This window comes from Mauremys reevesii, linkage group 6, assembly GCF_016161935.1.
Source record: "Mauremys reevesii isolate NIE-2019 linkage group 6, ASM1616193v1, whole genome shotgun sequence".
NCBI lineage: Eukaryota > Metazoa > Chordata > Testudines > Geoemydidae > Mauremys > Mauremys reevesii.
This window is the reverse complement of record NC_052628.1, coordinates 122,809,640-122,827,226: the sequence shown is the minus strand read 5'-3', so window position 1 is coordinate 122,827,226 and position 17,587 is coordinate 122,809,640. Positions and strand designations below refer to the sequence as shown.

The 17,587-nt window shown below is 44.6% G+C and overlaps 1 protein-coding gene across 5 annotated transcripts in view; it reads right to left on the bottom strand.

Annotated features, from left to right (window-relative positions):
* The window catches only part of ABCA1 (ATP binding cassette subfamily A member 1), a 140,436-nt gene that overhangs the window by 63,702 nt on the left and 59,147 nt on the right, over positions 1-17,587 (bottom strand). For all 5 annotated transcript variants that reach the window (XM_039544424.1, XM_039544425.1, XM_039544426.1 and 2 more), the window contains 3 exons: positions 16,339-16,460; positions 10,817-11,008; positions 1,641-1,727 (listed from right to left, as the gene is read on the bottom strand). In XM_039544424.1, the coding sequence (XP_039400358.1) occupies positions 1,641-1,727; positions 10,817-11,008; positions 16,339-16,460 (401 nt within the window). The remainder of the gene's footprint in view (positions 1-1,640; positions 1,728-10,816; positions 11,009-16,338; positions 16,461-17,587) is intronic.

Below are 17,587 nucleotides of genomic sequence, written 5' to 3'. Positions count from 1 at the left end.
GTGCAAATAATCGTTTTCTCCTTTCCCCAACACCTGCTGCTAGATCAACAAGGGAATGAATCCTCCTTCCCCAGTTGTCACACAGCAGTCAGCACCCCAAAGACTGAAATGTAACTTTCAGTCAAGCAGTCTGGGAGGCTAATGCGACAGGCCAGGCGCTGCAGAGAAAAGGCTGCCTTTGTTTGCACTGGAATAGGGGGAAAGAAAGGTATGCCTACCCAGGAGAGCTGTCAAGCAAAAGGCACGTTACTCAGGGAGTTTTCAGCCACATCAGCAAAGAGAACATCACATGGTTTCAATTATTTTTACCCCCAGGCAAAAAAAAATAAAGCGAGGCCTGATTGCTGTAACAGGAAACAGCTGTAACCAGCCCCCGAAGCCAGGCTCTTAGGAGAACCTCTTCTGCTAAGGGCTACAGCTTTGCCTTGATTCCAAACAGAATCTTTTTGTTCATCTCATCAGAAATGGGAACTGCTGCAGGTCCTAGGATTCAGCAGGGAACATGTCCAAGGAAGAGTTGGTGGGCATGTGCCAGCTTCTAACGCCCTCCCCTCTATGGAAACAGAGTGCTCAGTAACCTGAGGTGACCTCGGCTTTCTCAGGCTCCAAGAGGTTACTCCAGTTCATGGCTGTAGGGCTCTCTTTCCCCGATGAAGAATAATGGAGAGGAGGGGGATGGTATTGTTTAGCTTAAATGGCAACTTCTCCAAGAGAGAAAACACGTTAGAATAACAGCCCGTCACAGTCAGCACAATCTGAGCTAAATCTCACTTCTTATTGCTATTTATATTCTCAGAGGGCCAGCAGCCCCAGTTCTGGAGCAGGGCCCCACTGTGCTGTGCTGTACAAACACAAAACAAAGGCAGTCCCTGCTCCAAGGAGCTAGCTCTAAAAATATAGCTGGGGGCTGGTCCAGCACTAAGCACTTAGGTGTGATTTTTCACCATTTCACCTACAAAAATGTTTTTTCTCATCCATATGATTGTCATTTACACATGCAAATTGGTCACATTATTATTTGTATTTATATTCTGATGGTGCCTGGAGGGCCCCAAGCAGGATCAGGTTCCCACTATGCTAGATGCTTCACAAACATAGATGAGACAAGCAACAAATACATAACTGTCCAAAAGTCCAGAGCTAGTAAATTACAACATCAACCTACCTTCCCCCTCTCATAACTCCTTGTCACTCCCTGAGACCAGCTGCTGAAACCAACCACTGCTCACATCCGTGAGCAAAACTCATTACACCGGCTTGCGCCCACGGGCCCCATCCAGGGCACAGCAAGCATTCTGTTTATTTTGCCAGTGAAATGATTGTTCCTGCCTTGGAAAAGCTGGCTCTGAAAAGCAAATGTAGGGCACAGTGCATATCACAGATATTTCAGAGTCCTTCCTTCAGGTCCCTCAGAAGACCAAATCTGTAGCTGCATGGCTCAAAGGACTCCCACTGACTTCCCTCAGAGTTCTGGGCACAAAGGTGCTACAAAGTAGGGCCTTTCTTTATTACAGGGAAAAATGCTGTAAGGCAGGTGCAGGTTACTGAGCAGCTTTGTGCTTTGGGGAAGTCAATTTCAGGCTAGAAACAGTGATGGCAAAGAGAAGTTCTCCCTCCCGATGCAGGAAGGAGCAGCTTACCTCTTGAACGAGCTTCCCAAGACTCTCCACCAAGGTTTCCATGGCTCCTGACAGATCATGTAAGGAGGAATTGGAGGTGATTCCTTTCTGTAACAGGAAAGTGAAATAGAAACTTGGGATCACAAAAAGAAACCAACAGGGAAATGCAAACCCTCAGGAACATTCAGATTCCGAGCAGGGTTTAGTGGACAGGGACTCAGGAGACCCGAGTCAATTCCCAGCTCAGCCACAGACTCCCTCTGTGCAACCTGGGGTGAGCTTCTTAATCTCCCCCATGTCTCAGCTCTTCATCCATCAAGGGTGGGTAATGCTTCCCTTCCTCACAGGACTGGGGTGAGGATAACACTGTGATAGTGAAGAATCCCATGCTTCAGTGAAGGGTATGTGTGGGTAGGACTTGAGTTAGGGGCAACACTCAAGCTAACTTTTCTGTGAAGACAAGCCCTGAGTAAGAGATGCAGGAGCTGGTCATGTGCTTTTGACATTTTTCCCATGAAGGATGAGAATGGACAATTCACAGGCTGAATTGTGAGATTTAAAAAAATAATTTCTGCACAATATGCAATAAAATATGTCAGTATTTTTTCAAGGGACACAACGTTCACGTATATGTCGCCTCGCCCTGCCACATGATACTTCAATGGTTGCTTCTGGTAAGTAAATATGGCATCTGAGTCATATTTACTTTGCAATGGGAAACAATATTTGTCATAAACACTATTTCAACCAGGAAGTGGTAGACAAATCACGCATTTGGAATTTCTGTTATTATTTCCTAACAGGAACTTTGCCCTATTGTTTAAGGGAAGGGTGATCTCATGTGGCTTCATCCCAACACACTAAAAAGGACACCAAGCCAGAGGTTCAAAAGACGCTTGTATTTATATTAAAGAAAACCTTCTTTTCATAGGCAACTGTGCTCGCTGTGTTCAAGTAATTGGAATGTATGTATTATTCAGTGTTCTGTTTGGGCCAGAGCAATGACAAAATGCCACCCATGTCATTAAGAGAGACAAACACAATTGCTTTTTGTAGCCCTCACAGCTCTAGGATGACCAGATGTCCCGATTTTATAGGAACAGTCCTGATTTTTGGGTCTTTTTCTTATATAGGCTCCTATTACCCCCAACCCCCATCCCGATTTTTCACATTTGCTGTCTGGTCGCCCTACACAGCTCCCTCATGGCCTCGTGCAACATGTGAATCACAGCACAGCTATAGCTCACTGCCAAACCTGGAGACATTTTCTGGGATGCCCCAGCACTGCAGAGTTAAAACCCATTACGTAACACACACACACACACACAAACTGCCTCTCCATGCTGAATATTAGAACTGGAAAGATCTACACAGAGCAAAGTTCTTCCCTACGTGGGAAGGCCCCATTTTAACTTGTGTGGTTTACTGTCTCGTGGGGAAAACCCGCTCACAGAGATTGTGTCTCATTCTGTCAAGCGAAGGAGGGTTGGTCCCACATTTAAGTGGCAGGGGTATCCCTCCAGCATTGATCTCAGGGGATTAACTGAGGGCAAGGGCACTAGATTCCCCCTCCCCCGCCCTGGCTGCCTGCAGTCCCTGAGCGAGGATAAGTGGCGGCATGTGACTTCCAGAAGGGGAAAGAGTACCAGAAACATCCATGGACCAGAAACACAGATACAGGTGAGCAACCGTTTTCATGTTCTCGCCACAGGTACTAGTGCAGAGAGTGGAGTGGATGATACACCTGAGGGAACAGAGCAGAAGGAGACTCCACTGACTGGAAGGCATGAGATGCACCGTCCTAGGGATGGGGGTTCCACGACCACCACTCCCAAGAGGAGGAGGAGGAGGGTGGTAGTGGTCGGGGACTCTCTCCTCAGGGGGACTGAGTCATCTATCTGCCGCCCTGACCGGGAAAACCGAGAGGCGTGCTGCTTGCCAGGGGCTAGGATTCACGATGTGACGGAGAGACTGCCGAGACTCATCAAGTCCTCGGATCGCTACCCCTTCCTGCTTCTCCATGTGGGCACCAATGATACTGCCAAGAATGACCTTGAGCGCATCACTGCAGACTACATGGCTCTGGGAAGAAGGATAAAGGAGTTTGAGGTGCAAGTGGTATTCTCGTCTATCCTCCCTGTGGCAGGAAAAGGCCAGGGTAGAGACCGTCGAATCGTGGAAATCAACGAATGGCTATGCAGATGGTGTCGGAGAGAAGGGTTTGGATTCTTTGACCATGGGATGGTCTTCCAAGAAGAAGGAGTGCTAGGCAGAGACGGGCTCCACCTCACGAAGAGAGGGAAGAGCATCTTTGCAAGCAGGCTGGCTAACTTAGTGAGGAGGGCTTTAAACTAGGTTCACCGGGGGAAGGAGACCAAAGCCCTGAGGTAAGTGGGGAAGTGGGATTCCGGGAGGAAGCACAAGCAGGAAACTGCAAGAGGGGAGGACTCCTGTCTCAGACCGAGAAAGCGGGACAATCAGCGAGTTATCTTAAGTGCCTATACACAAATGCAAGAAGCCTGGGGAACAAGCAGGGAGAACTAGAAGTCCTGGCACAGTCAAGGAATTATGATGTAATTGGAATAACAGCGACTTGGTGGGATAACTCACATGATTGGAGTACTGTCATGGATGGATATAAACTGTTCAGGAAGGACAGGCAGGGCAGAAAAGGTGGGGGAGTTGCGTTGTATGTAAGAGAGCAGTATGACTGATCAGAGCTCCAGTATGAAACTGCAGAAAAACCTGAGTCTCTCTGGATTAAATTTAGAAGTATGAACAACAAGGGTGATGTCGTGGTGGGAGTCTGCTACAGACCACCGGACCAGGGGGATGAGGTGGACGAGGCTTTCTTCCAGCAACTAACAGAAGTTGCTAGATCACAGGCCCTGGTTCTCATGGGTGACTTTAATCACCCCGATATCTGCTGGGAGAGCAATACAGCAGTGCACAGGCAATCCAGGAAGTTTCTGGAAAGTGTAGGGGACAATTTCCTGGTGCAAGTGCTGGAGGAACCAACTAGGGGAAAAGCTCTTCTTGACCTGTTGCTCACAAACAGGGAAGAAATAGTAGAGGAAGCAATAGTGGATGGGAACCTGGGAGGCAGTGACCATGAGATGGTCGAGTTCAGGATCCTGACACAAGGAAGAAAGGAGAGCAGTAGAACAGAGACCCTGGACTTCAGAAAAGCAGACTTCGACTCCCTCAGGGAACTGATGGGCAAGGTCCCCTGGGAGAATAACATGACGGGGAAAGGAGTCGAGGGAAGCTGGCTGTATTTTAAAGAATCCTTATTGAGGTTGCAGGAACAAACCATCCCGATGTGGAGGAAGAAAAGTAAATATGGCAGGAGACCGGCTTGGCTTAACAGTGAAATCCTTGCTCGTCTTAAACACAAAAAAACAGCTTACAAGAAGTGGAAGATTGGACAAATAAGCAGGGAGGAGTATAAAAGTATTGCTCAGGCATGCAGGTGTGAAATTAGGAAGGCCAAATCATGCTTGGAGTTGCAGCTAGCCGGAGATGTTAGGAGTAACAAGAAGAGTTTCTTCAGATATGTTAGCAACAAGAAGAAAGTCAAGGAAAGTGTGGGCCCCTTGCTGAATGAGGGAGGGAACCTAGTGACAGAGGATGTGGAGAAAGCTAGTGTACTCAATGCTTTTTTTGCCTCTGTCTTCACAGACAAGGTCAGCTCCCAGACAGCTGCACTCTGCAGCACGGTATGGGGAGGAGGTGACCAGCTCTCTGTGGGGAAAGAAGTAGTTCGGGACTATTTAGAAAAGCTGGACGAGCACAAGTCCATGGGGCCGGATGCGCTGCATCCGAGGGTGCTAAAGGAGTTGGCCGATGAGATTGCAGAGCCATTGGCCATTATCTTTGAAAAATCATGGCGATCGGGGAAGGTCCTGGATGACTGGAAAAAGGCTAATGTAGTGCCCATCTTTAAAAAAGGGAAGAAGGAAGATCCAGGGAACTACAGGCCAGTCAGTCTCACCTCAGTCCCTGGAAAAATCATGGAACAGGTCCTCAAGGAATCAATTCTGAACCACTTAAAGGAGGGGAAAGTGATCAGGAACAGTCAGCATGGATTCACCAAGGGCAAGTCATGCCTGACTAACCTAATTGCCTTCTATGATGAGATAACTGGCTCTGTGGATGAGGGGAAAGCAGTGGATGTGCTATTTCTGCACTTTAGCAAAGCTTTTGATACAGTCTTCCACAGTATTCTTGCCAGCAAGTTAAAGAAGTATGGGCTGGATGAATGGACGGTAAGGTGGATAGAAAACTGGCTAGATGGTCGGGCTCAACGGGTAGTGATCAATGGTTCCATGTCTAGTTGGCAGCCGGTATCAAGTGGGGTGCCCCAAGGGTCGGTGCTGGGGCCGGTTTTGTTCAATATCTTCATTAACGATCTGGAGGATGGTGTGGACTGCACCCTTAGCAAGTTTGCAGATGACACTAAATTGGGAGGAGTGGTTGATACGCTGGAAGGTAGGGATAGGATACAGAGGGACCTAGACAAATTAGAGGATTGGGCCAAAAGAAATATGATGAGGTTCAACAAGGACAAGTGCAGAGTCCTGCACTTAGGACGGAAGAATCCCATGCACTGCTACAGACTAGGGACCGAATGGCTGGGCAGCAGTTCTGCAGAAAAGGACCTAGGGGTTACAGTGGACGAAAAGCTGAATATGAGTCAACAGTGTGCCCTTGTTGCCAAGAAGGCTAATGGCATTTTGGGTTGTATAAGTAGGGGCATTTCCAGCAGATCGAGGGAAGTGATCATTCCCCTCTATTCAGCACTGGTGAGGCCTCATCTGGAGTACTGTGTCCAGTTTTGGGCCCCACACTACAAGAAGGATGTGGATAAATTGGAGAGAGTCCAGCGGAGGGCAACAAAAATGATTAGGGGGCTGGAACACATGACTTATGAGGAGAGGCTGAGGGAACTGGGATTGTTTAGCCTGCAGAAGAGAAGAATGAGGGGGGATTTGATAGCTGCTTTCAACTACCTGAAAGGGGGTTCCAAAGAGGATGGATCTAGACTGTTCTCAGTGGTAGAAGATGACAGAACAAGGAGTAATGGTCTCAAGTTGCAGAGGGGGAGGTTTAGTGTGGATATTAGGAAAACCTTTTTCACTAGTAGGGTGGTGAAGCACTGGAATGGGTTACCTAGGGAGGTAGTGGAATCTCCTTCCTTAGAGGTTTTTAAGGTCAGGCTTGACAAAGCCCTGGCTGGGATGATTTAGTTGGGTTTGGTCCTGCTTTGAGCAGGGGGCTGGACTAGATGACCTCCTGAGGTCCCTTCCAACCCTGAGATTCTATGATTCTATGATTGGCATCGCTCCTCTTCACTGAATCAGCAGCAGTATCAACACTAGAGAACAGTTTGAAGGAAACAGAAAATAAAATCCATGGAAGTTTGGGTGAAATGGCCCCTCCACCCCCGTTTTTGAGCCAGCCCTGCCTAAAGCACTGCAAACTCTCTGCATACTGTGGGCACTATTCAAATACAGAATTAATAACAGCTACCCCGCAGGGCAGGCTCAGCACAGAGTGTCTTATACTGCACGTGGCAGATCTCATCCGTCATCCCAAAGAGCCTATAAAATGGGAAAGGCTTACATAGATCTCTACTGAATCTGCAGTTCAGTGATTGGTACTGCATTATGCCCAGGTGTGTTGCTTGGACAATGAACATCCACTCAACAATGGCTTTTTGCCAGACATAATTTTGGGCTTTTTGATTATCCCTCCCAGAGTCCCTTCTGCAGTCCTGTCTAAACTGATTTGCCTGTCTAAGTGCTTATATAAGCCAAAGTATAACTAAGCGCATTTAATTTATCCTCTGTGAGGTTAGGAAACACCACAGTCGCCATTTTATAGGTGTGGAACTGAGGTACAGAGACATTCAGGGCATGTCTACACTACATCCGGGAGCAAGCCTCAGCTGGGGCCTGCAGACTCTCACTCGCGGGGCTCACGTTGGTGCTCTAAAAAATAACTCTATAGATGGTGCTTTGATGTTGCGGCTTGGGCTGGAGCTTGGGCTCTCAAGCCCATCCCTGGCCCCAGGCTTCAGAGCATGTGCCTAGCCCGAGCCACAATGTCTACACTGCTATTTTTAGGACCTGGGCTCACTCCCAGATGCAGCACAGACATGCCCAGAATCAAGGTCACACAGCAGGGCAGTGGCAAAGATGGCAACCTGGATCTCAGTCCAGGGTTTTAACCACAACTGCCTCCCTCTATTCCTGTGGCAAAGGTTCTCTGTCCCCAGGCTTGGACAATTATTTGGGAAGTTCTCTATATGGAAAAATTTGCGAATATGAAGTATGGTAAATGAGCACCGTTTTTCTATCTGGCTTTCTTGTTCTTAATTGCGCCAAAATCTCACCAGCCAATTCACTGCACTTTGTATCACACTGATTTACTTTGTAACATTAATTCTTCTCTTTTATGTAGAGCTGAACACACTCTCCAATGCAGAAAGACCAATGTATCACTTGAGCCCTTAATGCGGTGCTTAAATGGGAGCTTGAGTTTTTCAGAAGTCCCTGAGGTGAAATTTACCCTAAATAGAGCTGCAAACTCATGGACCCTTCTTCTTCTTCCTCTTCTTCTTCAGGGGTCTCAGAAAAGAAAATTATGAAAACTTGTAGCCAATTGAGCCACGTCTGTTTACGCCAGTTGAAAACATGGCCCAGAGTTTGTTATACTTGCATTACAGCTAGAGAGAGCTTTGAGTTACTAAAATGCCATTAAACAAAGACCTCCAGGGCATTTTTAAAAATGTAATTTACTTGGCCAATGAGCTTTTCAACACGGGTTTATGAGCTTTGTATAAGAAACAGAACAGAACTCATTTCCAAGATTTCACCCTTAGGAAAATGCTGCTTTTATTGATACACTGCAAGTGAACAGACTCCTTTGTTCAAGAGTGGCAGAATGTTACCTCCTTTTCCCAGGATGTTATTATAGGTCAAGGGACTGTTTAGCCATTAAGCCAGAGTGTTTCAAATGTGTGATGACCAATTCTTAGGTTCATTTATTCAGTCCACTTGGCCACATAGAGCGCATGTATTTCATTTAACTGATTCAGGCACTACAACAACCTTCACCATTTTCCTTTGGAAAAATTATGCTTTGTGCTCCTAAGTAAGGTTGGCTGAATGCTCATCAGGTTCAGAATTGCTGCATTCAAGATTCTCTTCAGAAGCACAGAGCTTTCCTCTAAAGTCGAGATCAGAAGCAGGCTACTCAATACTGCACCCAATATCTATATTGTTCTTGCCCAGTGGCAGGAGCATAATGACGTATGGCCGCTCTTTTACTGATCAAAAACATAGGCTTAGATATGGCCAGTGTTTTTGTTTCTGCTGGGCTAAAGAATTCAGACTTTACTAAGGGTATGTCTATTTGTTGGCAATGTTCTCACATTTATCTTTTTACCATCTTCGCTGCGAGAATATTCGTGAGCTTGTCATTACAGAAAGCAAATTCTATAACAGAGAATGGTGGAAAATGAGGAAGTTGGGCCTGTACTGAACGAGTTTGGCTAGAACCAGAATTCATTTAACGTGGAAGAAAACCTACAGGCCAACATTTCCAATGGGAAGCCTCCTTTTTTAGGGCCCAGTTTATTCTCAAGTAATTTGCTCCCATATTTTGCATCTGCAACTGGATTGTGGGTGCAAATCTCAGTACTTGTACCCTCACCTACCTGACTGAGTGTAAACTGGGCAGTTAGAGGCACGTACTCAGACTGGCATCTGAAAATCTTTGGGCTCAAAGTGAGTGTGTAGGGAGATTTGGGAAGTGTAAACTGCCCAGGTAGAGAGATGCTGGGCTACAGCCATGTGAATGTTTACACCTGTGCAGAGGGCCAGTAAAAGGCCTATAAACCACTTCAGTCCCATTCAAGCCCACAAAATGCAAATTTCACTTTTTATGAACACTCTAACTGAAGATAACCTCACCTCAACCTCTCCTGTCCCCAGCCCGCTCTGAAATGCTTTCCTTCCCAGAGCCCTTTTCAAAATAGTTCATTTCGCTATAGGAACAATTTTTATGCTCTCTTTCCTTTGTCTGCTGTTACTTCATCTCTATGTATTCATTATTATGTCATTCTCGGTAGTAGCCTCCCTAGATAAGGCCAAAATGCACATGGAAGACATGTGCAAAACAGAACATGAATTACAGTAAAGTCTGGACTGAAAGGTAATCTGATTCCAGTGCTTAATAGTCAACCCCTTTGATTGGGAAAACTCCAAGCAATTGATGCTTGACTGTCTGTCCTATGAGGCATATCAAAACTGGATACAGACAGAGCAAGAGTGCTGAATTCCTCTAGGCAGACAGTAGAGTATTTGTTTTATTGGACAACAAAGTGGGTTCCATAGGCTCTTTCTTCTCTGTGGGGCTGTTTTCAGTATCAACTTAATCAAGTTCTTAATCAAGTGTATGCTACCAGACACTGTAGGTACACAAAGAGTCGCCTGGGTTCCAAAATAAACAAGCATGTCTGTTGCAAATATCTTCACCAAGCACCTTAATTTTACTTAAATAATTGCAAACTGCATGGAGCTAAAATATTTAGGTACTGATCCAAAGTCTATTAAAGTCAGTGGAAAGATTCCCCTTCACTTCAGTGGTCTTTGGATCTGGACCTAAAATCTCACATGCGTGCGCATGTGTTAAAGCTACTCAAAGAGTTTAGGTTGCCATTAGCTACAAGCTTCCTCATGTTGCAAATATATGAAAACTCTAATGCTAAATAGGTTTCTGTCAGACATCTGTGGGTTCATTCCAGCTGAGATGCAACATCTGATCAAAATACAGGAACAATGAATGGCCCTTTGTTACCATACAACATAAATATTTTTCTCCTGACAAATCAATGCAGAGACACATGTTCACAGGCAATGTCCTCATTTAACATTTAATCAACAGAAAGCAGCAGTATGGCAGGAGAAAACTATATGATTAACTTGGGGGACTCAGAACCCTTTTCCATTTTCCTTATTGGCATTAAACAGTCTATTCCAAAAAATAAAGGCTTGTGTATTCTTGAACACCCCATCCCCATATTTCCTGAAAGCTTGTAAAACCAAGCATTATATCATGCCCTCCATAAAGCACTAATTCCCAGCACTGATGCTCCTCCTTACGAATCACTGTATAGCCAGTGCACTCACCAGTACAGGCTTCAAAAGGTCTATATTAGCACGAAAGGCTTGCTCAGCTGCGTGGAGTTTTTCCTTAGGCATGGTGCAAAGGAAAGCTTCGCTGACCACCGCGACTATCGGGTTGTGGATTGTAACAAATTCAGACAGCTCTGACGCATTGCACAGATCTCTCAGCTCCATTCTATAGCCAGACAGGATGACCTGGGAACAGTTGTGAAACAATACAAAATGCCATCAATAAATCATTCTTGGCACTAAGTCAGAAATGAGCATTTAGCTATATCATAATTCATAATATTCAAAGTTAGAAGGGAGAGGGTATTTCTCCCTAAGGATTTCATGGTTCTTAGCCATGCATTACTCTGATTATGACAAAAGTCTGTGGCCCCACTGAGTTCCGAAATAGGAGAGTCCTATGGCTGAGATATCTCCAGCACTCCATGCAGATCCATATAGTAGTAGATTCTACACCAACCTCTACACCAACCTCAATATATATTTGTCTGGGACCTGAGCCCCTCTAACAAGTTAAGGTTTGTGGTCAAAACTAAGAAATGTGGCAAAAGCAAAGTCTAAACTCCTGAGATATATCATCTGTAAGGCACATTCTCTAGCCTACAATTAGTTGCAATCAGTTTTCTCTTGCCTCACACACAGGTGTGCAAGACCAGGAATTGAGAGCACACGAATCCTGCCATTTGTGCTCCTTGGCCTGATCCAAAGCCCACCAAAGTTAATGGAAAGACTCCCACAGACTTTAATGGGCTTTGCATCAAGATCTCTGAGCACAAAGAGAGAGAGGTAGGGTGTGTGTGTGTGTGTGTGTGTGTGTGTGTGTGTGTGTGTGTGTGTGTGTGTGAAAGAGAGAGAGAGAGAGAGAGAGAGAGAGAGAAATCATAGCTTTACCTGCAGCACAAGACACCCCCAATGGCCTATCCTCACCAGTTGGCAAAGGTCATGAGATGGGAGGAGGTTGGTTCCTTCCTCTCTCTTCCTCACATGCTCACAAAGGACTGGCCACCGCCTGGCGCTTGTAATTTTGCAATGTTTGGAACTGATCCTGAGCTACTGAAGTCAATGGGAACATTGCCACTGACTTCAATGGACATAAGACCAGATCCCTAGCTCCTGTCCACAAACACCTCATACTTTAAGTTAAGGATTCCCGTTTAATATCTGTAAAGAAAATGAATGAAAACCTCTGATCAATCATCTAATACCTGGGTCTCTCATGGGACTGATCTCCAAATCCCTTTAACAGGTCATTATGGCACTAGAGTCCTTTGAATGTGCAAAGGTAAATGCTTAATACAGGTGATAAACAAGAGAAACTTTGGAATGTCATGGTTTACTTTGTGAAATAGTTGCAGGGCAACCAGATTTACACAACTAACAATAGTGTTTCTCTCCATTTCTGCTTCTCTTGGTTTGCAACCGCTGGTATGCCTGGACTGGACGTCAGTCTGAATCAAAGGTGATCACGAGGAGTCGGTCAGATGGAAAGCCCCGCTCCGAGCACCCTCTTGCAGCAGGCTGTGGCAGAAGCAATGCTTGTCTCAGTTTCCCTTCTGCAGACTCCCAAGCACTCAACTCCCTCTGCTGCTGCTCCTCCTGCCTTCAGCCTTCTCAAGCCCTGGTTCTCTGGTTTGGGGACACCAGTCAGCAAACCCCTCTTGCTGCTCTCCTACCTTCAGCCTCTCTCTAAGGAACCAACTTCGGCTTCGTTCCAGGACTCCTCCAGTAACTTGGTCTCTTTGGGGCCAGCCACACTGTGACAGAGTCTCACTAAAATCCCTTGTATCATGCTGAGCCGACGAAGTACAAGAACTTTCATATTTTTCAAGGCAAAAACATGTCTACCATCCAGTGGAGAGATGCCTATCTAAGGAAGGATGCAAATGGACTCAGAGTTATAGAACCTTAACTTCTGCCTACATCTGCATTCCAGAAACAGGATGAATCCAAGCTTTGTTCTCTGTAATGGTGGCACTTCACAAAATCATTGCCTCCAGCACCACAGCAATGTCTTGTGGTTAAAGGCAGTGGACCCCACGGGATTCAGGAGATCTGGGTTTAGTTTCCAATTCTGGCACAGATTTCCTGTGCAACTTGGGGCACAACACTTATAACAGGAGTCGGCAACCTTTCAGCAGTGGTGTGCCGAGTCTTCATGTATTCACTCTAATTTAAGGTTTCGCGTGCCAGTCATACATTTTAACATTTTCAGAAGGTCTCTTTCTATAAGTCTATAATATATAACCAAACTATTGTTGTATGTAAAGTAAATAAGGTTTGTAAAATGTTTAAGAAGCTTCATTTAAAATTAAATTAAAATGCAGAGTCCCCCGAACCGGTGGCCAGGCCCAGGCAGTGTGAGTGCCACTGAAAATCAGTTCGCGTGCCGCCTTCGGCACCCGTGCCATAGGTTGCCTACCCCTGACTTATAACAACAAAAATATTTATATTAAACAAAAATAACAAGCAGACAGGACCAAAAAAACCTCCCAGCCACATGAAGTCATGAGCAACAAAGAGTCCTGCGGCACCTTATAGACTAACAGACGCATTGCAGCATAAGCTTTCGTGGGTGAATACCCACTTCGTCGGATGCATGTGAGTTTCACAACTTAATGAAAATTACGATCGGTCTGAAATTGTGGTGATTTCAGGCAGAAGCATAAATTATAAATGACAGGCTAATTCCCCTAAGGAGTCTTCAAATGTCAAGATCATTTTTGTAGAAGTTGGGACTGTCTCTGAAAAACAAGACACAGGTCACTTTATTTCAGGCTCATGGATCACAGTATCCTTTCTTTCCTGTCCACTAAGCACCGTGTATGTAAAATTGGGAGATTTGTACAGTCAATCAGAAGTGGCTTAGGTGACACAAGTGCAATTGTTCAGTCCTATTGTTAGTTATACTGTGGTAGTGCCCAGGAGGCCCCAGTCATGTGCTAGGTGCAGTACAAATGCAGAACATAGAGACAGTCCCTGCCCCACAACCCTACAGTCTAAGTGGTTTTACAGCTTTCCATGTTTTCAGGGCTCACATCTCCAGCTTCTGGCTGAGGAGGTTGGGGTGGCTCTCTCTTCGGCACCAATCAACACTCCTTTGAAAATCCCAGCCTAATTGGTCTGAGGAGTGCTACAGAGTGACCTGAGTTGGTGTCTCCTTTCCCCAAGAGCTGACTAGACTGCTCTTCAGGGCAGAGACCTTGTATCTCATCACATGTTTCTGTACAGTACCTATAGAGTACACAATCCTGGTTGGAGCTTTAACTATATACCAATAACGTCCCCTTGGCACTGCCAGCTCCAAATATTTTCTGAGGCGAATGAAAGAGAAAGCAGCACCTGGAAATAATCCCAGATCTCACACAGGGGGATACAGAGTCCTAACTTCAATACAGAGCGGGGAGAGGACTGTATACCTGCAGTGGGCACTAATTCTCTCTGCAGAGATCCTCCCCTCTCCTTCTCTATCCCTATCCACCAAAACCAAACAAACCTTCCCCTAACAATCAATATTCAATCCAGTGGTAAAGTCAGGCCTCTCACACGACTCTCCAGCGAAATCACTTGGGAACTTTTTATGCTTTTTCTGAGTCACAAGTCAGATCGTCAAGTTTTCCAGGAAGAAAGATGTCTGCTTTGATTCATTATTTATATTATGGTAGTCCCTGAAGCCCCCTACCAGGCTCCAGGGTCCCACTGTGCGACAGTACGACTTGTTGAGTTTGGTTTATGGCTACTACTGTACTTCAATGGAAAATATCATGGGGCTGGAAAACATCAATCCAACAATATTGACAGAGTCCACACAAAACGTGTTATTCTATTGACAAGATCAAGGTGTAAGTTAAAGTCATTCAAGAGAAACCTAGCTAGCAGTTTTCCCCTCTAGTGTCACCAGAGTAGCTCTAATATGTTGGTCTGCTAAAAGTATTACTTTTCCTCTCACTTATACTGCCTTCCTAATGGCTACTGTGGCTACAAAATCAAGTTCAAGTTTGTCAAAAGACTGGGCGCCAGTTAGTTTTATTTCATTTATCTTTTATTTCATTTATCTTTTAATTATTAATCTCTTTAAAAGCTGTCTCTACATTCCCACTACTCAGCACTACACACGTTGTTAAAGTTCTCTGATTATTTATTCCATGTTCACATCTAATATGTGCTTCTCTTTGATTCTATATTGAGCTTTAGAAAAATTAGGGTTGCAGACAGATTCCTTAAAATAGACACAAAGAATTTTTTTAGAGTAACGTATTAACTATCAAAGGCAGATGGCTTTGTCAAATTCTAGAAAGCATCAAACCTTTGTACGAATGAGACCAGCTTCTGAAATTAAGAAGGATCAAAGTTTAAAAGGGTTAAGTCACCATCCTTCAGGACATAAACTGATCAAGAACAGTGGTGAGAAGAAAGAAGAATTTTCCCTCTATGCTAGACAACTGCATGGCACTTGCAGTACTGTGAGCATACGTCGTCCTCTGAAATCTGAAGCAAGCAGCCCTGGCCAATGTCAGAAAGAGGAATGTGAGCTAGGTAGGCCATTGAGCTTTTGCAGCCTAGTAAGCCCAATGTTCTGAGCTTGACAAAGAAAACAACCTAGTATGTCAAGGACTCCAGTATTTGCACCTTCTTGTATTATGTGCAGTAGCTTTCACACGTCTCAGCCAAAATCAGGTCACCATTGTACCAGGCACCATTACAAATTTGGGTCCGATTTGGTGAATAGTTTCAGCCAAAAAAAAAATTGATTTTTTTCCCACAAAAATCAAAATGTTTCATTTTGACCATTTCAGAACAACATGTTTGGCTTTTCTTTTCAAAACAGCATTCTGTTTAGAAATTTGGCTAATTTTTTAGACCATAACAAAGGGTAAAAAGCACCCCAAAATTACCCAAAATGAAATGTCAAAAAAAAAATCATTTGGGATCAAACTGAATAATTTTTTCTTCAGATCCTCTGAAAAAAAGTCAATTATTTGCTTAGTTCCACTATGTTCTGTACAAGCACACTGTCCCTGTCACAAAGAGCTGACAATCTAAACAAAAGACAGACAAAAGGTGGGGAAAAGGAACCCTCCTCTTCCCCATCGGACAGACGGGGAACTGAGGCACGGAGAAATTAAGTGATTTGCCCAAGGTCACTCTGGCAGTCTGCAGCAGAGCTCCTGAGTCCCATTCCTGTGACTGACCCACAAGGGTATCTTTTCTTTGTCATTGAGAAAGAAAAGTAAAATAGTCCAAACAACACTGTTTGGACATGTGTTTTCAATGGAAAGTAGGACTTGAGAAATTCTCTTTGGCTTTTCAAGTGTTCTGTGCCTTTTAGGCATTTCCAGACTCTCTACGTGGATTTTCAAGTCCTCTTACACCTTGCTGCAAACCAACCAAGATGAGATTATAAGCTCTTTGGGGCAAGGACCATCTTTTTGCATTGGTACAGCAACCAGCACAATGGGGCAGGGCTCCTAGATGCTACCACAATAATAATAATAATAATGCTTGAAAGAGTTCCTCACCCGCTTGAGGTTGACCTCTGCATTCAGTATCTCATCCACAGCAAACGACGGCATGGAAACGTTATGATGGAGAAAGTCTGAGAAGGTCTCGTTGTCGACCAGGAAATCCCGAAGTTTCAAACCTGTTAGGTGAGAAGCAAGAATCACTTGGTTTTATTTAGTGCAAATCCAAAAAGGAGAAAGAATGTGAAATCTTCAAACTAAAATAGCAAACCCTGGTTGGGGGGAAAGGGAAGGGACAACGACAATGCAGAACACAAAAAGAAAACAGTAGCTGCTGCCAATGTGCTCTGAAATACAGCAGCTTGCAGAGATACATTGGACCTCCCATGTTTTTACACCAAAAATAGAATCTTTGAAAACAACCTCCCTCCTACACCAATGCTAACACCTGATTTGTTGCATTTAATCTGCTGCCAGGCGCATGAGATGCAAAGGGAACTCAATGGTTCAGAATAAATTGCTCTTCAGTTTTTGGGAAATTCACTCCAGTGCAGAAGGCTAGTCACAAGAAGTTCAGGACTCCACTTGAACTCTATTTTGTAGGCTTAAGCAGGACTGAACTGGTGTTCAGGGCAATAAGAAACTTACTAAATCTTATATAAAAATGTTTGATCATTAATAATATGAGTACTACTAATAATCACCATCATTGTAACCTACCACAAGACATTTCCAGGCCAAGCACAGGCAGACACAAGTGTGCCTGGAGCCAGAGATTACTTTGTACAGATAGCACAGGTAGATTTAGGAAGTAGTCTTGTCATCTCTCACATTTTTTTTTTGGTAAGTCTTACGATATTTAGCGTTTTTCTAAAAGCCCCAGCTCCTGGAAGCATATGATTATATGAGAATCTCAACTTTTTTTTTTGTAAGCAGAATCTTCCTGGTTGAGGCGAAATGCTGGAAAATGTTGTACCCTGAAGTCTTAGAAACCAGAGAGTAAAGAACAGAACCCCAACCCTGATTTTTTTTTTTAAAACCTCATGATTTTTAAACCAATCACATGATTTGGGGGGCCTGACCCTGGGGCTTTTGAATGCTTGATGTTGGCAATACAAAGGAATGCAGTTGAGATGAAAGGTGCAAATGCTAAGCAGTGGGGAGTTGAGGGAAGAAAGACATCTTGGGAGTCACTGTGGATAGTTCTCTGAAAACATCCACACAACGTGCAGTGGCAGTCAAAAACAGAATGTTGGGAATCATTAGGAAAGGGACAGATAATAAGATAGAAAATATCATAGTGCCT